At 38.4% G+C, this 20,850-nt stretch overlaps 1 protein-coding gene across 3 annotated transcripts in view; it reads left to right on the forward strand.

Annotated features, from left to right (window-relative positions):
• Positions 1–20,850, forward strand: part of tasp1 (taspase, threonine aspartase, 1) — a 45,059-nt gene that overhangs the window by 12,075 nt on the left and 12,134 nt on the right. For all 3 annotated transcript variants that reach the window (XM_040139246.1, XM_040139247.1, XM_040139245.1), the window contains exons 9-13: positions 2,207–2,326; positions 4,236–4,314; positions 10,021–10,131; positions 13,095–13,202; positions 14,317–14,390. In XM_040139246.1, the coding sequence (XP_039995180.1) occupies positions 2,207–2,326; positions 4,236–4,314; positions 10,021–10,131; positions 13,095–13,202; positions 14,317–14,390 (492 nt within the window). The remainder of the gene's footprint in view (positions 1–2,206; positions 2,327–4,235; positions 4,315–10,020; positions 10,132–13,094; positions 13,203–14,316; positions 14,391–20,850) is intronic.

The raw sequence follows: 20,850 nt of genomic DNA on the forward strand, positions 1-20,850 counted from the left end.
AGCTGTATCACTTCAGTCAGAATGGACCCACCTCTTCCTACTGATTTTGTCGTACTATTCCTTGCAGTGAACATCATGCTTTTTCTTCGTCCCAAGTGCTATAACAGGTTGAGATCTGACTGTGTGACAAGGCGCAGCACATGCTAAATTTACCATATATATACCATATGCCATCGAATAATCAATACTCCCCAGTGCAGAGCAAAGTGATACATGTGCGTACATGTGGTGCTGAAATACGTTCTTATAAACTTTAAAAATAAAGCTACCTCAGTGTTTCTCTTAATTTCTATTAAATTAAAACACTAAACACTATTCCAATCCTCTGAATTTGAATTATTAAGAAAAAATGAAACCTCAAACCTTTTTTTTTTTCAAAGCAACAGGTGTTGGTAAAAATAGGCTAATAAAGGCAAGTTCTACTGAATACACTTGCCTCTGTCTGTAGAAAAGAACAGAACGAACAGAATATAATAGAGATAATGCAGCACACACTAAAAGGGATAGTGTGCTGAGAGAAAACCAGAGGTATAAGGTTCAAAATTCTGCCAGATAAATTCAGACTTAAGATCTACAAACGTAAGAAGGGACAGCAATAGCAAAAGTAAGAGCAAGAGTCACAAATGCCTTACTCAAAATTCAACATGACTGTGGCTGCATAACTGGGTCTATCAAGGCTTTTATTAGTAATGAAATTGCAGTGGTCCTTAGGTCAGTTTTATCATGCTTGCAGCCCATTCAGCAGATTATAAACCAGATTCTAAGTTTTCCCTGAGGAAATATGACATCAAACTGACTTTAAAAAGGCAAGAAACAAAAGAATTAAACAACTCTCCACAACTTAGACATTAAGATATATTTTGACAGTTATCATCTCAAATTATCACGGGGTCATTAAATAAAATGGCATTACAAGGTAGCACAGATGTTTCCAAGAAACAATTAAGTGTTGACAAGAGGTAGTGCAAAGTTTCAGTGCCCTAAGCAGCACAACTGGAGAATGGCCTGATGATGAGCTGAGCTGAAAGCAGCCGGCAGCACTCATTCTGCTCTAAACTCACTAGCAGTGGCAGCAGAACAGAAGAGGGTGGGAGAGTTTATCTTGGTTCAGATATGCCTTTTTTAAAATGGAGTAAAACATGTAAACAGCCATAGCCCGTAGTGCTTCATTGGATCTGTTTTTGAACAGCGTTATTGTTTATTTAGTTCAGTTACATCAATCCTCAATATCAATGATATATCCATAAAAAAAGAGACTAAAAACTAAGATGGACGTAAGGATGTTCTAGTTGTATATGTTTGATTTTTGTGTCAAATGACTAGTTTGCCTAATGAGAGTTTAAAGTCTGATTTGTCCTCTGTTCTCTTTTTCTCTTATATGTTTACATAACACTGCTTCACCTATTAAAGATTAATATGTAACCATTTGTGCAGTTAAAATGAACACTGACTTGGATGTAACTGATATTCAGACCATGACTGTTAGCATGCATGCCATGTTCAGAGTTTTAGAGTATTTTACAGGCCTTTGGCATCAACCTTATCTTTAATTTTTACTTTGCCTTTGACATATAAAGTCAATCAAGAGGAACTAACCAATTTCTTGTGGATTTTTTCATTTAAGGACGCTGATAAAGAGTGACGAGATGATCTGTGTAGGGTTCCTAAATAGCTGGCTCTGGTTCTTTTTGGCCTCAAAATTTTATAGACAGGGCGTATTTAGGAGAGCATAAGACAGATGAGAAAATGCTGTTGCCTCGCTTTACTCTTAATTTTTAGTCCAGGGTTCAGTGAAGTTCTTCAGTTTCTGGTAGGAGTGGAGCTCTGATCGTGTATCATGATGCAATTTTGCATATTTACTCTGTAGAGCTGTACTTATCATTCAGTCTGAGTTATGATGGTTCACAAACAAGTCACTTCCAAAGCAAACTGGAATCAGGGAAGGAAAACAGCTGATAGAAATCACAAAAACACATTTTTATGATGAAATAGGAAGGTCAAAAGAGTGATCCATAAATTCACACAGTACATTCTTAATTTTAGAAATGTCCGTAGTTAAAGGTCTCTGCTTCAGAATGTGAATGTCTGGATTTCTCCTCTTCTATTTTGCCTGAATTCTCACTAGAGAACATTTCTCATTTCAAAATGTCCATTTGTATATATTTTAGTTTTTTCTGTTCATGTGACTCTACTTACTGTGATGTAGGAAAATGGTTCAGGGTGTCTTGACACGGTGGGAGCCGTTGTGGTAGACCTGGAAGGGAATGTAGCTGCCGCTGTGTCCAGTGGAGGCCTGGCCATGAAACATGCTGGCAGGGTTGGCCAGGTAGTCAGACCCTCTTCTCCTTTTCTCTCTGTCCATCTTTTTATCCATATTACAACTTCATAGTATATTTTTATGTAACTCAAGTAAAGATTGAGCCAGGCCTTTGTTTCAGACAGCTATTATTGGAGACATTATATGTTTTGTCATTATTTCAGTTTGTCCTTTTTTAATGAAATATTTTAGTACCATAACGTATAATTTCTAATTTAATCAGTAAACACATAGCCTATAAAGTACTGTAGTTAGAGGACAAAATTGTTAGTGTACACTTACATGTACTTTGTGTCAAATTCTAATGATGCTGGGAATAATAGCAGCTGAAAAACAAAAAAAAGTTGAAAACAACACAAAAAGGTGGAAGGTACAAAAAGGTACAAAAAGTTGCTAAAAACTGTGTTGATCAACAGTTTTGACTATAAAGCCAAGTTAAAAGTTTGCTTATCATGAGGAACCCACAGAGAATTATCACTCAATTCCCCAGTTCTACAGAGCTTTTTAACCTCTTGTAGCTAATTGTTTTGGTTTTACAGCTGACACATTTTCTATATAATCCAGTCTAACCATTCGAAAAACTTTTTTTCCTCAGGCAGTCGTGTTTAGCAAAAAAAAAAAAAAAAAATGAAAATTTCAGGTAGCAGCAGCTACCAAACCCAGACTACGTTGTGGGTCCAGCATAAAACAGCAGACAGACAATGTTTGTAACTAGCTGGTGAATAGATTGAAACATTCCAGCAGCTAAAGATTGAGATGTTTTTCTTAGAAAGTAGGTGGAAACCAAAACAGAGCTAAAAAGCCACTATATATATTGGTCTTACTGGGGAGTGGGAAGTTCACAGGTTTGTGTGATTTAAACAGCTGTCTGTGTAGATTAGGCTTCACTAAGCGAACCAGAGGAAACAAATGAATAGACTGAGAGCAAAAATAAACTGGGGCCATGGGGTGACTTGAATGTCTTGGGGTCAGTGTGGATTTATAAATTTGATTAAACCGAAGCGTATCTGTTCGGTGAAACAAGCCGGCGTCGAACATCAAAAATGCTTCCAAAAAATTGCTTTGTAGCTAGTCCATTAGTCTCCTCAAGTGGCCGTACCCACAATGCCAGTGAAAAGATTGTGTCTGCTTGATGTGTAAACAGGCATTTTCTTGCCAACACATTAACCACTAACAATGTAATAGGGTGATAATTTGCAGGGGCTGTGTGTTTTGGAATTTTTATGCCTTCTAGTGGCCAATCAATAATTTATCAGTGCAGCTTTAGAAAGACTGAAAGCAGTAGATAAAGAGTTGCCAGTGAGCAGCTGTTACCAGAGGAAAACCCCCAGCTTAATTTTTCCCTTTGCTATTTTAATCTGGCATAGCTACTGTCTGATGTAATTAACAGAGCTAAACTTTCTTCCTCTCCTTTTAGCCACCACAGTAGAATTCACTCTCTCCATTTTTTAATGGTGATGCAAACTCAACAATCTCAGTAAAACATTTCTGTGCTGGAAGTCTTTTACTTTGAGGCAGCTGCAGTAAGTTATGAGTTTGCATTAACAGCAGCTTAACTGGGGAAAAAAATCAACAATTTAACAGGGGGCTGAACAGAATGAATGAACCAATAGGATTTACTGCCTTAACCTCATTAGCACTTTTAATGTTTTAAAACCCAAAGCTCAGCTCTATAGAGTAGTGAGTATTGCATGTGGTTCTAGTGTAGTTAATTATGTGGAAATGGAAATTAGGCTGAAATGACCACACCAGCCTTTTGTGTTTAAGTGTTTTAAGTTGTACATGATAATGCTTTATTCCAGGTTATTATTTGAGAATTTACAATATTTACAGTATTTGCTAAACAGAAATATTAAGACTAATACAACAGCTTATCTGCGTTGTATCTAAAATGTCTTCATGTTCTCTCTTTTCTCAGGCTTCCCATTATGGATGTGGCTGCTGGGCTGAAAATGCCTTTAATATGAACCCTTATTCTACAGCAGTGAGTACCTCAGGTATACCACTGCACGTTCTCTACAACCTACTGTGCGGATGTGTGTATGTGACTTTTCCTCCCACTGTTAATGTTTACCACTAGCCTGCCTTATGTTATGGAGAATATAAGAATCAGAAACAGATACTTGAAGAGAGCCTCTTATTTAGCCTCCATGAGTCAGGCTTCAAAAAGCCTGATAATACTTTCCAATGACCTCCAACCATTCCTGATGCGTGATTCTCATCAGTCACTTCCTCAGCTGATTGAGTCATCATTCCCCGCTCTTTGTTAGTCAGCTGCATGCCAGGTGCGTGGCAAAGCTCTTTGGATTTGCAGTTTGAAATGGGACACCTGCTGTAGATATGATAGATGGAGAACCGCTGGGAGTGCAGCAGAAAGATGGTACATTTTGCAAACTTCAACTGGAGTTATCCAGATTCAGATCATAATTTTGATGGTATAATTGAGAGGTATTATACCTGGCAATTAAATCAGTTAGAAGTTGCTTATATAAAGTATATGCAGTATTTTCGTTTTTGTCACAAAATTCACGTCACCTTACAATAACTATTTAAAGTTTATGGTTAAATATATGAACAATTATGCATATATGGTCTTAGGAGAATCAGCTGGCCATCATCAGTTTTTGTTAAATTTATATTATGTTTTAAGCTCTTTTAAAATAATTAAGTTTGTGGCACAACATCACATGCAAAAACCTTTAAGAAGTGATGCTTCCAGGTTTTCATTTGAAATGGGAGCTATACATATTTAATTCTACCACTACGTCGAGCCTTAAATCTAAATCTAAATCTAAATATAATTAAAACTGGAAACAATTTCTAAAACTAAATTTACAAATTTAAACATTCAGATTTTACATTATATTCCTAGTATCAAAATGTTCTGTTTGCTGCTACCTCTGGGTATTGTTCACAGCAGTTTACAGCAAACAGATGTTTTGCATGGAAAATACAGTTAACAATATGCTTCTGACAATACAAAGTTAAAAACAAGGAGGCTTCTTTATTGAACTTTTGGAATTTTTTCACTTAATGCACTTCGATCTCCATTCAGGGATACTTTTTTTTTTAATGCTTTTATTAACAAATGCATTATCTAACTGTATATTAAGTTCAGTACATGTATAGTAACATAGTAGTACATATAGTAGTAGGATCTTCTGCACTGTCTGTTGTTTCATTTGTACACAACCTCTGACACTCACCTCAATGCCCCCCACCCCAGACACATTGTGCCATGGCAATGATTGAAAGCTGTCACCTGTCACATGCTGCTGGTGCTCCTCCCATTCTTTCTGCAGACACAGCAGGCTTCAGGAGAAAGAATGGGATGAAGTAGGTGGTTGCTATTGTTTCTCTTCATACAGAGGTGCACAGCTGAACTACTCCAACTGACAGTCTTTCTTGGTTTCCATTATGATTAGTAGTGGTGTTACAATGTCTTGCAACCTTGTCAATAATTTATCACAGGAAATCAGAGCTCTTTAGACAGCTCTGGCTCCCTTAGATCTATACATATTCAATGATAGAAAGATTCCAAAGAGTGCATAAGAAAATTAAGTCCCTGTAAGACACAGTACAACCTCATACATTATAGTCTTTTTTATGAAAATGAACTGAAATAATAAATAATAATAATATTTCCTCTATTTTAAATTTATGTAAACAATTAGAGCGCAGAGGAATTTGAACTAAAAAATAATGCAGAGTAATGATGGGATAGCATCAGATGATTGGATTGAAATATTCCAACTGGGAAGTATATTCATCTGTGGACAACCAAGAGCAACTGGATTGTTTTTCCTTGAAAGAAACATTGCCGTTTCTGTTCCATTAAATTCCATCCATCATCATTATACTGGGATGTCAGAAGAAGATTCATTAGAAGATACCTCAAAACCTGTGTTAAAAGACATACCTTTAAGAAATATCTTTAAAAGGAAAACATAACTATCTGTGAAAAGAAGTTTGAAAGCACTAAGACTAGAAAGCTCTAAGGGGCAGGATTTGGACAAACTGACCTTTTTAAAATCTTTGGCCATACTGAATGTATGTGTGTGACAATAGGTCTGGAAAAAACAATTGTATTCCCCAGCTACTTTTAACAAGGTCCGTGCTATGACAACTGTAAGGAGGGTCGAGGGGAGGATGGAGAGAATGGACGGGGTACGCACAAACTCAAGGCATAGAAAACTGACTTTTTTTTCTTGTATGGACTAAACCCTAGCCTCCATTGCACCAGCATGTCTAGTGAAAGTGAACTTTTCTTCCCACTAATGGCAATAAGAGCCTTGTGAATTTTTTTATTTTTTAAAAAGCTTCAGCCTTTACAAGTCTGCATGTAGAGAAACAACAGTAGCCACCTTCCTGCTTCAGCCCATCTTCTGCTGACAGCACGCTCAGGACTAAGGAGGGTGTGTCTTGGACTGGATCTATGCGGTTTAATCTAATGCAGAGAGTCAATTGGACAAAGACATACTTTGCTTTCAGGACCAATCTGCCATTTCAAAAACAAGTTGCATTCTTCTTGAACATATGTATATAATGTATACAACCCTGCCTCAGTGTTTCCAAAAATGAAAGTGCACATCTCTTTTAGCTAAAAGTAACATTGGCCGTTGTGAGCTGTATGGTTTTGTATGTGAGGTAGAGATGCTACAATATATTAACCCACTTCTTTAAGATGTGTCGAAAACTGTGACATAGCTTCTGGGGAAAATTAAAACCTTTTGATGTGGATCTGAAGCCTAATGCATCTCAGTGCACACAAGCTGATTTGATCAGACAGGATGAAGTTTGAGTCATATGTACGTGGACCCCTTATACAGCCAGCATTTTGCACTGTAAAGCTTGCCTGCTTATATGATGAGCAGTCGGTGATTAATGTAGGCTTGTGTAACAACAGTTATACTGAACCAATTATTTAATATAAACAGTTCTTAGGATTATAAACTGTAATCACAACTGCAGTTCTGAAAGGCCTGATATAGTATCATCTATCTAGAAGGCCCAGAAAAATGTATGCCTCAATGTATGTCTATTCTCTGGCACACTTCATTGAATCAAAAAATGACAACAAATCACTTTTATATATCGTTTAAATCCAGATGGTTTGTATTAGATTATCTACTGTGTTTGACTTAGCCTCAGAAGTAAATAGTGTTGTAAAAAGTGATTTTAATTTCATTCTGTACATTTGTATCTATGATCACACAAGATGCCAAGTTGGTATGAATGGTCTGTCACTTACTTGTAGTCTGCAGCTGAAAGGTGATAAGTTAACTGGCCTGATCTCAACTGATCTATGCTGTATTTGTTACATTAAACAAGCAGTATAAGACCATGTCATCAAACCATGTCTGTTCATCAATTATTTCAGTAGATGAAGTGTAGTTATTGCTCTGTATGTATTTTCACCTCATCCTGAGTTCCTATATTGTGGCTTTGCCTTTGATGTTACTAAAACAATATATTCCCTTATGGGTATGGGGAGCATAATGTGTGTTCCAGTGCAACACCTGTTTTTAATTTCCTAACATGAAAGGCATTCCCATCAAAAGAAACAGAAAAAAAACAATAATTTTCATTCTGACACGAGAAGTATGATCCTCACTCTATTTGTCACTTTTTCTTACCTTCGCCTCACCACTACTTTGCTCATACACCCTCCCTCCCACCCCTCATTCTAGTGTGTTTTTTAATATGGGGCTCATGTGGGTCTTTGTTTTATATGTGTTGACTGCTTCATCTGGCCTTTTCTTTGCTGTGGCCAGTGAGAGGTCAGCTAATGTCTTTCACTGTTTACTCTTGGTGGTGTTGGCCGTCTGATACTGTATCTCCATTTGTTGGCCTCTGTCTTTTTACATTTCCCCTCTGTTGCGTTGCTGCTTTACACATGGCTTCTTGCTGAAGTTCCAGCTCAGCTGTGTTTGCGCTGCCATAATGTCCATTTCGCCTGGGACAGAGTGGGTTATGGTTAACAGAGTACAAAAGGCGTAGTACCTGGCCAGTCCAACATCCTGCTCTCATTTAAAAAGAACATCAAATTGCTCCAGGCATTTGGTCTCCACAGTTACTGACCTGCATTCAGTTTTGTTGTAGTTACCTGATATTTTATGGGGCTTTCATTTGTGTTTAGAGAAACAACAAGGCTATATTAAGTCTTTATGGGTTTTCACAGGAGCTTTTGCCCAATGTGCTTTGTTTTCACTTTTAGATTTCTTGTCTTTTCCCCTGAGTATGAGTGAGTTTACATTTGAATAAGATCATATTATATAATATTTTATATTAATATTTTTAGATTATATTAAGCATGCAGCATGCATTCAGTATCTGGCATTTCCTTAACAACAACAAGGAATTGGCTTTAATGTTAGTCCTTTAAGCAGTGCATAGCATGTTATCTAAGATATATAAAAGCACACCTGCTATGCTTTGTCTTGGAAATGGTAGAGGGCCAGGTGAGATATTTGTAAAAGCTGTCCATGCTTTTTATGGTCCCTGGTTTGCTTTAATCCCTAACAAAATTCATTGTTTCTCTCCTTGGACTTTTCTATGTACCACATGCAGCATAACTGAAGAGCATCAGACAGATTCAGGTGCTAATTAGGAGGCGACTGGAGCACACTGGCACTCGGCACCTCTGTGATTTAATTTGAATTAAGTCACACGCAGTCCTTTTAACAAACAACTTCTACACTGTAGTTTTTTTTCTACGTGTACTGTAAGAAATGTTAAGATAAAATTGTAAGTTTTACATTTGGCATGCAGTCGCTTATGTCCTACCACTGTTTCATGTCTTAACTCCCTACTGTCAGTCAGTATAAAGATAGTGTCTTCTTGTTTACCCTCCACGTTTACATTAATGTTTGTGGTGTTTGGCCATTTAAGCCTAACTGGGAAAATCGCCTTTCTAAAAATACATGGTAACATGTAAATTTAAAATCCATTATTATAGAATTGAGGCATAAATGTGTAATCGTGATACATGTTACAGGTATGCATGCACACACCGCAGTTACACAGTGAGCCAGCTAGAGCAAAGAGTTTACAGAAGGGGGATTAATACTGGATGGTTGCTGTTTCAAATTCCCACACCAGCTGGGAATCTGGGCAGGGAAACTGAATGAGAAACTCAAACCCCCTCTTCAGCAATTACTGTCAGTGTGCCCTTGAGCAGGGCAGCTGTACTTGGCAGCCCCCAGGGACTGTCAACTTCACCTGAAATAATAAAGCTTAATTACACTGAGAAGAACATTTCAGAATGACTGCAGTAGCACAAAATGTTTTGTATGAGCTGAAAAGGCAAATCCTTTAATTTTCCAAAATTTTCCATTATGTAACTTGATAACACAAAATGTTTGAAAAATGTAATATTTTTGATAGGTTTTGAATATCCAAGCATAATATCACAAATGGTAATCAGGAAGTGCTCATACATACTGATGTCTTCAAAATTCACTAAACATCAAGATATGAAACATCAAACGGATAAATACCAACACAACTAGTGTATCAAAACAAGATTTTTTTTTATGTGCCTCGGATTCTTGGGCGTAAATGGTTTGCACTACATGTGCTACAAAGTTAACTCACTGGAGATCTGGTGCAGTTGTGATTGAGTCACATGTGCTTGCAACAAAGAAAGTAGTTAATACAAGTTAATGTTAGAGGTTCAGCTGTGTCTGTGTATCTTTTGCCAGGCTGTGGGGAGCATCTTATTCGAACCATGCTGGCACGGGAATGCTCTGCTGCCATGCAGTCTGAAGATGCCCACCAAGCACTGCTGGAAGCTATGCAAAACAAGTTCATCAGTAAGTAACCCACAAGTCGCCTGATTCTCACTTCTTTCCGTACACACAGATTTGTCAACCAAGAATGTGTTTGCAAGAAACACAGTAAGGCACAGAGATATTTAAACTAACAAACAGATTTTGCAGAACATAAGGAATGAGCTAACAACTGGAAACAAATAATAGAATCAGAAAAGAGCTTTTGATTTGTGGATTGTTTTCGCTGTTTAAATAGGGACTTCAAATGTTCCACACATCATAGCTGACAGCCACAGATAATTTTGGAAGACATCATTGTTTTATGAGAGTTCATGTGAAGATGTAATTTTTTTGCCATATTCTCAGAAGTGGTCAGTTTTAGAAAGTCTTGTTAACTATGTTTGCTGTGCCTGTGATTGACCACTGGGATAGCTCAGAGAAGACGGCATAGGATGAAAGGACATGTGGAAACGTGGTGGTTTCGCCTTCTTCTGGCCTCCTTTAGAAGTCCATCCCAATTTGGCTTTGTCATGGACATCTGTAACATCAAGACATTTGGACAGGCTGGATGAAGTCAATGTGAAGTTACTTCGTCTGTTGTTTCCTTTCAAGGTGCACATTAAGTTAAAGAAAGCTCCATTTATCCTACCTTAGCAGAACCAATGTTGACAGTGTCTGTGATGGGAACACTTCTCACGCCACTTCCATGATACATTGAAGTCAGGTTCTCTATTTAGAATATCTTTAATGAAAACACCCTCAGTACTTTTAGATCTTTTTGTGTAATACATTAACTATTGATTATTGTATTGATACTCCTGCCAAACGCACACACACACACTCTTCTTTAATTGTTAGGGGCTAGATATGAGTGAACATTAAGGCAATAATTGAACTGCATACATGTTTAAAATATGCAAATACACTCAACGAGCACTTTATTAGGAACCCCTATACACCTGCTTATTCATACAGTTATCCAATCAGGCAATTGCGTGGCAGCAGTGCAGTGCACTAAATCACAGAGATACAGGTCAGGAGCTTTAGGTATTGTTCACATCAAACATCAGAATGGGTGACTCTGACCATGGCATGATTGTTGGTGCCAGACGGGCTGGTGTGAGTATTTCTGAAACTGCTGATCCCCAGGGATTTTCACGCACAGTCTCTAGAGTTTACTCAGAATGGTGTGAAAAACAAAGAACATCCAGTTAGCTGCAGTTCTGTAGACAGAAACGCCTTGTTGATGAGATAGGTCAGAGGAGAATGGCAAGACTGATTGGATCTGACAGAAAGGCTATTGTATCTCAGGTAACAACTCTTTACAGCTGTTGTGAGCAGAAAAGAATCTCAGAATGCACAACACATTGAACCTTGAGGAGGATAGGCTACAACAGCAGAAGACCAAGTTTGGTTTCACTCCTGTCAGCCAAGAAGCTGCAGTATGCACAGGCTCATCAAAACTGGACAGTTGAAGACTGGAAAAACAGAGCCTGGTCTGATGAATCTGGATTTTTTTCTGAGGTACACTGATGGTAGGGTCAGAATTTGGCGTCATCAACAATTTTTTCATCAATTGGTTCTAATCTGCCTTGTGTTAACAGTCCAGGCTGGTGGTGGTGCCGGTATAATGATGTGGGGAATGTTTTTTTTTTCACACTTTTTTGCCCCTTAATACCAGTCAGTCATCATTCAAATGTCACAGCCTGTATGAGTATTGTTCCTGACCATGTCTATCCTTTTATGGCCACAATTTACTATCTTTTAATTGCTACTTCAAGCATGATAATTCATCTTGTCACAAAGCAAAAGTCATCTCAAACTGGTTACATGAACATGACAATGAATTTAGTATGCATCAGTGGCATCACCAGATCTGAATCCAGTAGAGCACCTTTGGGATGTGGTAGAACATGAGGTTGGCAGCATGAATGTGCTGCTGACAAATCTGCAGATACAGTATTATGTGATGCAATCATGTCAACATGGACCAGAATCTCAAAGGATTGTTTCCAACATCCTTGTGGAATCAATGCCACGAAGAACTGAGGCTGTTTTGGGAGCAAAGGGAGGCCCCACCCAGTTAATATGGTGTTTCTAATAAAGTTCTTGGTGAGTGTATGTCAGAGTTATTATGGAATGTTTATGAGAAAGTTAAGAGGCTTTTTAAATGTAGAATAATTACCAGGATTTTGTGTGAATGTTGTCCAAGCTACAATCAAAAAAAGTGTTTTATAGAGTGAAGGAAACATTACGACATAGAACCAGAATTTGTGAGCAATGCAGCAGAGAAACAATGGCATGCAGACACAACAATTTTTTCAATTGGTCCTGTTTTTCTTTTACTTTTTGCTGTTAAGAGGGATTTCGAAACATGTTGTGGCTGTTTTTAGTTTGTTCTTTTCCAAACCTAGTCATCCTTTCTTTTATTGGTCACACTAATCAGCCAAGTTTTTTTGTATACACAACACCTCATTCAATTTTGCCTCTTCTGGAGTTTGGTTGGGGAGCCAGAAAGGTTCTCATTCCACACAATGCATTGGCTGTCAAAGAAAGTAAGCCTAGTTCTTTGATAGTTATACAGCTGGATGTTTTTCTTTAAATGCAATTTTGTGTAACAATAGTGTATACAGTGCGGGGAGTTAAAAATGACACAACCCATCATTAACCTATTATGTGCTAAAACCTGCCCATAGAAATGGAGTCAAGTATTTTTATTTAATAGTCTGCTAAAAAAAAAAATACATCAGGACAGAATAATTGCTTTCAGTTGTTTAACTTGGCCAAAAGACAAACAACCTGAATGGAAGGATTTTTTTCTCATTGGTCGCCTTAAATTGATTTAAAGGGCTGTGTTTTGTCTAGTGTTTTCCTGGTTATCCTTGATTCAATGTGTTAGAGTGGAGAACTAAAAAAGAGATTTTATTGATTAAGGAGAAACTTGTCATTTTTACCACATTTATGTCATTTTTAGTCATCTTGTGCTGTTTTCTTTGTGTGTCCAGGCTCCCCATTCCTGGCCAGTGAAGATCGTGTCTTAGGTGGAGTAATTGTCTTGCGGTGCTGCAGATTTGTGGAAGCTCAGCCATCTCAAAATATTCAGGGTATACTGGGTAAGACATTAATAATTTCAAGCCTGATCACACTCAAACTTCAATGTTACAGCTGATGTTAGGCAAAGATTTGGCTGTTATTATTTAAAATCCAACCTCAGATAGTCAGGATAAGGGGGAGGAGGTACTGTGGCTTTCCTGGCGGGTGGTCTGTGTTTTAACTTGCACAATCAGGCTCTGGTTTCACACCCTTCATCTCAGATTCAAACAGAGACCTCCCACTATGGAATCAACCACTAATCTTCAGACAAGTGGAGGCTTTCTGAGTATTGCCCAGTTTGGCTGATTGTATTAGTGGCTCTGGTTTCTCTACCTGGAGCTTCTGAGAATGCTCCTTCCCTTCGCAAAGCTACCATCATGGAATTAGAGTTCTGTGTGAAGTTTAGGCCGTATGACTTGCTAGTGGGTTTTATCTTTACCCTTTTCCCTTTGTGTTAATGTTAACATGACGTATATCAAACCATCAGTTCCACAGAAACCAGTGGATGAGTTGAAACTCACTGGAAAAGTAGAACAGTTGTTTTTCCAGTGTAGGAGGGAATGACACCTTGATCTTGAATTAAACATGATGGCAAATGTGAAGTGCTATTTATTTTATAACTTATGCCAGCTCGAATAATAAAATGCTCCAAAGTAACACTTACTTGGTGATGTACTGACCCTGTTTGATGCTGTTTAAGGATCAGCCCTTGCACAGACTGTGGACTGCCTCAGATCACTGTGGACTGCAAAGGGCTCTGTGTTGATTTACAAAAATAAACACTATGTCAACCACATCCTTTTGGTGTTGTAATTGAGTTTCTAATTCAACTCAGAAGTTCTACCTTCATCTGCAATTATGTCACAACTTGCAAGTCATATATTTTCATAATAATGGACATGCTCAGACTTTACTGCAGTTTAGCACACTGAGTCACTTGCCAAATTTTTTCCTCTGGCAGATGGAAAGACTGTTGATTTCCATCTGCCAAACACTGAACTTTAGTTTAGGAACATAGTCCCATCCCTCTGTCTCCATGTTGTTTTTATTTATATTATTACATTTATACACATGTATATTTATAATTGCTATTATCCTTTTCACTCTGTAATGAACATTTTTATATTTTCACAGTGGAGTTCTTATGGAGTCACACCACAGAGAGCATGTGTGTTGGCTACATGTCTGCCCAGGATAGCAAAGCAAAGGTGAGCTTCTCAATTAGCTTGACAAGCGAAATGTCTTGCACTGAGTTTCAAACACACTTAGGTGATTATAGGAATATAACCATCCATACTTAATTAACAAAATTTTGACACAGTACATGGGTGTAGGCTCATATCACAGAGTTCATAAAATGTACTGTATAGTATTTATGCACCACTGACCTGTGCCAGTGGCTTGAAATTGAATCTGCTCCTTTGGTAATTTATGGGCATTACTTTGTCTCCCTTCTTGACCTGCAGTTAAAGCCATAGATTCGAGTTTTATAAAGATTGTTTTACATCTTATTTTCCAGGATGAACAAGACTAGGTCAATACCTACTATGTGGCTGGACCACCCTTTATCTGTTTGCTTCTCTCCTAGAGTCTGTGCTAAGGTACAGGTACGGCCATAATTATTTGGATAGTGATACAATTTTTGTGATTTTGCTTCTGTACACCACCATGATGGATTTGAAACAAAGCCATCAAGATGTCTCTCATTTTCAGTGGCTCAAAAGTAATTGGACAATTGATCAGTTTCATGGCCAGGTGTGGCCTTTTCCATCGTTATTTCATGACAAATTTAGCAGATAAAAGGTCTGGAGTTGATTCCAAGTGTTGAATTTGCATTTGGTAGCTGTTCATGGGAAATCTCAATATGCTGTCCAAAGAAGTGTCGATGCAAATGAAGGAGGCCATCATTAGGCTGAAAAACCAAAACAAACCTATCAGACAGAAGCCAGAAACTTTATGAGTGGCCAAATCAACAATTTGGTACATTCTTAAAAGAAGGAATGCACTGGCGAGCTCAGCAACACCAAAAGTTCTGGAAGACCACGGTAGACAACTAAAGTGGATGATCGCAGAACTCTTTCCTTGGTGAAGAGAAACCCCTTCACAACATGTAGCCATGTCAAGAACATTCTCGAGGGGGTAGGCGTATCATTGTCAAAGTCTACAATCAGAAAAAGCCTTCATGAATTTAAATACAGAGGGTTTACAACAAGGTAACACTCAAGAACAGAAAAGTCAGAGTAGACTTTGCTAGGAAACCTCTAACTGGGTCATTGGTGTTTATTGATAATGAGACTGCTGATAGAAATTGCAGGACAAATTCTGACATTTATAGGGCTATACTATCTGCTCAGATACAGCCAAATGCTGCAAAACTGACAAGACGTTGCCTCACAGTACAGATGGATACTGACCCAAATCATACTGCAAAGCAACCCAAAAGCTTCTCAAGGCAAATAACTGGAATATTCTTCAATGGCTAAGTCAGTCACCTGATCTCAACCCAACTGAGCATGCTTTTCACTTTCTGAAGAAAAAAACTGAGGACGGAAAGACCCACAAACAAGCAGCAACTAAAGGCAGCTGCAGTAAAGGCCTTGCAAAGCATTTCAAGGGAGGAAACTCAGCATTTGATGATGTCCATGGGTTCAGTATTTTCATCCAAGTATTAAAAATAATCTTTATATGTATAATTATGTTGGTTTGTCCAATTGCCTCTGAGCCTCTGAAAATTAGGGAGTATGTATAAAAATGGCTGTAATTCCAAAAGGGTTAATGTGATATTTTTGTTGAACCCCTTGAATTAAAGCTGAAAGTCTACACTTCAATTAAATCTTCATTTGTTTGGTTCAAATCCATCGTGGTGGTGTATAGAGGCAAAATTATGAAAATTGTGTCACTGTCCAAATACTTATGCACCAAACTGTATGCAGTAATTTAATACAGCTGAATTTCCAATAAAGCTGTTCTATTTTAAATGTATTTCTGTTTCTGTTGTCAGACATTGGAACAAGTATGAAATAGTGACTGAAACACGGCCCATTGAAACTAAAGCAGTCACTTCCGAGCCATTTCCAAGCTGCTGCTCTGAACTGCTAAAATCCTGATTTTATAAACACGCTGTTGTCTGACAAAATCACCCTAAACATGAGTTAAAGACACTGGCTGTGCTATGATTTCAACTATATTTACTTTTAAAATGATCAGTCAGAGAGAAAGTTAGAAGCTCATTCACATCCACATCAGCTGCTGTGTGGTCACCTGAATGAGACACACAGAGAGGTGTGTCTGCGGAGAGAAAGCCCGACCTAGCATTCGTAGGGCAATACAAGCGACTTTCTTCTACAAAATTAGCTAAGGTTTGTCCAAAAAGCCGCTAGCTTTGTTGCCAGGTGCTTTTGTGAAGAAAAGTTGCTAAAGGGGTGTAAAAAGTCTACCAACAAAGGCGCTAAGTTTACAACACTGCCTTTAAACACCCCTGATGACGCAACGGTGACTGGGTGTACCCAGTCATTTTAAAAAGCAACAGCCAGTGGGGAAACTCCAAGACTCGGCCGGCTGACCAATGGTGTAACACCAGCACTCAGTTAAGCAGCATTCGGCTGACCAGTGATTTAACTATCACACACTCACCCACTCAGTCAGTCAGTCAGTCAGTCACGGACATTCGCGTCAATGGAACTGGCCCTGGTGTTGCTGTCCAGCCAATAATGTTGATTGGAAAAACATTATTTAAATAATCCTAGTTCAAGTAAGGTGGCTGATTTGTAAACTCTGCCAGACTGCAGAAATATAATTTTGAATGCATGAATAGAAGTGCATTAGAGTGAGACTCGAGGCTGTTGAGTGACAATTCCTCCTAAGAAATTATTCAATTTGTCATATTAGGATGCATGATACATTGGTTAGGTCACCTGTCTTGGCCAATAAATGTAATTTTAATCTGGACCAGTATCAAAATTATGACTGATACACAAGTGATTTGATTTTTGAATGAAGAATATATTGAAATGTTTGTTTTTACACAACATTAACAGTGTGCTTGTCGGAAATTTGGGAATTTTACCCAGACTGAGATTGCTGGCCAAAATATTTAAAATAGGGAGTTTAACTCCACTGTTGACCTATATACCATAGCAACAAGTGTCTCCCATGATACACAGGGGGCAGCTGCTGCTTTTAACCCGTTAGCAATGGGTTTTACCAAGAGGTAAACTTACTAAAAAAAAAAAAAAGGTAAACTTACTAAAAATTATTGGCCCAATTTCTAACTACATAAATTGTGTGATCTGAAACAGTTTCTGTGGCTTCTTAAGCAACAGGACTTAATGCTCTGGTCTCCTGGCTCTAAGTGGAGTATCAGCTTCGACTGATTTGTTTGGCTAATGTATCGCTGTCAGTCTGTATGAAGAGAGTGCACTGTTGTTCAAGTCTGGTTCAGATTTCAAAGTCTTTGCCCTCCATTCGCCTCTCTGCCCCCTCACCCATGCTTTTCTCTGTCTCTTGGTCTATCTCTCTCGTCACTCCCACTCTGTGGCCCTTCTTGGTTGTAAAGTAACATACGGTTTACTGAAAGTCATGTACCACTGAGGATATCAGTATCAACCTGCATATTTGTCAGATGTGCTCTGTGTATTGGGCTTTGTGGTGGAATGTGAGCATGCAAACTCTCCTTTCACGCCTGTGCCAATGTAAAGTGGTGAGCAGAACACAGTACTGTATACAGTTCAGACACACTTTCGATCTCCAAACATTGCTTTTGTTTGTAAGTTCTTTTTTCGTTTACATTCTTATATAATGTATTAATAGTTGGAGGTTTAGCATACATTTACAGAGGTGGCAGTATAGAGTGGGCACAAGGCTATAATGTCAATTTTTCCACAATGTCCATACTATCATTTAGCCACTCTCTGAGAATCCTAGTGCCTGCAGTGAGCCTCACTGTGGACATGAAACAGCATTTATGAATAACGTGGAAAAATACAGGATTAATTTGGTATCTATGTGATATTAATAAAAATAAACATAAAAATAACATCCTGTGACTGGTGTAGAAGATTTTGTGATATTAACTAGATAAAAGTGGAGAATTTGGTTGCCTGTTTATGAACTAGACAGTTTGGGCTGAGAATGAGTCATTAAAGGAAGAGCCGAATTCTGTGCTCTTCCAGTCTTCTGCAAATTTTCTTTTTGCCAAAGTGGCTCAAACTGCTCTCTCCGCAGACTCACATAAACAGTGCAGAGAACTAGGGAAGAGCAGAACAGTAATCAATAGCACTTGCAGGATTTCACCTAAAATTTAAACTGCAGAAACATCTGGGATCTGGACAATAAAGAAGCATTAAAATAAGCACGTTTAAAATCTATTGTGGTGAACTAGTCGCCCAGCATCACTTCATTAAGTGTTCTTTATAAAATTAATGGGCCTAGTGGGTGCAGATCCAGGAATATCATCTGTCAGTAGTGGTTTCTGGATTTCATAGGAGAGGGTATCCACTTCCTCTTGGGGGGCCATTGGTGACTCAGTGATATTGGAGAGTGCAGCCAAGAAAACAGCTGCTCTCACCAAACCTCACCCTGCTCTATCAGAGACTGAGCAGCTAGTTGTTGGGCTGAGGCTACAAAGCCCCCATGTGCCTCTGTGGCCCAGAGTTGGCCCACGCTCACTGCCAACATATCATCCATTGAGGGGATGCCATAGGAGACCATATTGTTTCTCTCCAATCTGGTGAAGACCAAAAAGCCAGAGATGGGAACCTTAAAGCAACTATGCTCCAGTCATGATGTCTGCTGTCTGTCAACCCAGCCTAGAAGATGCAGGGTGAAGCTGGTGACCAGGCTGCAGCAGAACAGGCAGTACTTGACAAGTTCTTTTAGTGAAGACTTCCTTGACTGTTTTGTCATAAATACTTGCTGAACAAAGCCTAGTGTTCCCATTGAATTTTAATATGTTGCCTAAATAATTCATCCGCATTTAAGCGAAAACATTACAAAATTTCAGCACACTGAGTTGCAGAGATTGCTAAGCATATGGAGCCAGACCCATCCACCGTCTCAGCTGCTATTCTACAGACATTCCTCCCATTCCTGTTAGCATCCCACTGGGCGTTTCTAACCAGCCAGTCAAAGTCCATATTCCACTGCTTTTCTGTGATAAGAACATAAAAGGGCTGATACACAGTAGTGGGAGTATTTAGGACAGAGGTCAGACTGGATTTGTATTGAGGCATGTCTACTTCTCTTTCACAATGCTTTAATTCTCAGATGTGCATGCATGTATGTTTTCTGAAAAAAAAAAAACAGTTTCATAAATCCAGGAGAACAATGAAGTATGCGGTAGCTCAGTCCAAAATGTGTTGGATGTCAAGCCAGTTTTTCAGACACTGTGCTGGCAGCTCTTCTCAGCTCTTTTCAATTGAATGTTGTTTCTGGGGAAGGTTGAGTCTGTATCCTAAAATTTTTTACATGACATTGTAAAATAGCTATAAAGCAGCAGTGCTGCAGAGGGAGAGCATCTGGTTTGATTCAAACACTTACCTGTGTCTGCACTGGATAGGACAGCACAACATCAAGCCTTGTTTTCTGGCACTTCTGAGGCAGTTACACTATTGTTTTATTGTTTGTCATGATTGGAGAGATGAAAGAGAAGTGTAGGATACACAGCATCACCACCATGGCTCAGTTCCCTCCTCCTGGACAACATTACCATTATAAAGCTTTTTCTGCACAAATTGTGTAAGGCCAGAGAAAATCAAAAGGCATGCAGTTCAGACCTCCTGGTTTTTGTCTGTTTTGTATAATACACGATAAATGCTTTTTATTATGGTACATTTTGTTTTTATCATCCATCTCGCGAAAATAAATAGCATATTATTGTTTTATTATTTTTATTTTAAAAGAAAAGAATGTCAAAACCACAACACAAACACAGCAGCATGATCATGAAGCTAAAATTACCCTTTGGCCTACACTGTGGTGTTAATGTGTGGCTTCTCTAGCTCCTAAACACATTCATATCCCAAAGAATGTTGTTTTTCTCTGAAAGATACAATTAAACTGTGTTTTTCCCGTTATGTTTCAACTCAGCCACAGTTCCTATCGTGTGGTCACTTCAATAACTGGGTAACAAGCTTACAACAGGCTCACTGTAGGTTTGCGTGTCTTCATTTTTTCTTCTGTCTATCTAGCCTAGCTATCATATAATTCTACATTTCTTTGTTCCTCTTTCTACCCCACTGGCTTTATTATTAGTTTACATTGCTTCTGTAAACATGGTTTCCACAACAAGGTTTCATTAGGCAAGTAAACTGGAACATGAGTTATGATACGGTACATTGTACACATGGACATGTTGCACTGAACATTGCAGCCACCAAAAGACAATCCTAGTACAAATTGGTGTTCAAATAGTGGGATCATGTTGTGATTGAAATGGTAATAAAACCTCTTTGGCCACCATCACCCACTGAAATAACCACAAAGTTTCATTTTATGTAGATGACCACTTATTGGGACTAGCACAACAACAAGTTTCAGTCTCATTACTTTGGTACTGAATTGTGTTGTATTTTTAATCAAATTAAGCAAAATCAACAAAAGATTTAAAAGCTTTTTCTTCATGTGAAACAAATACCAGCTGCAGAATTGTAATCAAAATATAAAACCAGA

The sequence above is a fragment of the Xiphias gladius genome, chromosome 11 (genome assembly GCF_016859285.1).
Source record: "Xiphias gladius isolate SHS-SW01 ecotype Sanya breed wild chromosome 11, ASM1685928v1, whole genome shotgun sequence".
NCBI lineage: Eukaryota > Metazoa > Chordata > Actinopteri > Istiophoriformes > Xiphiidae > Xiphias > Xiphias gladius.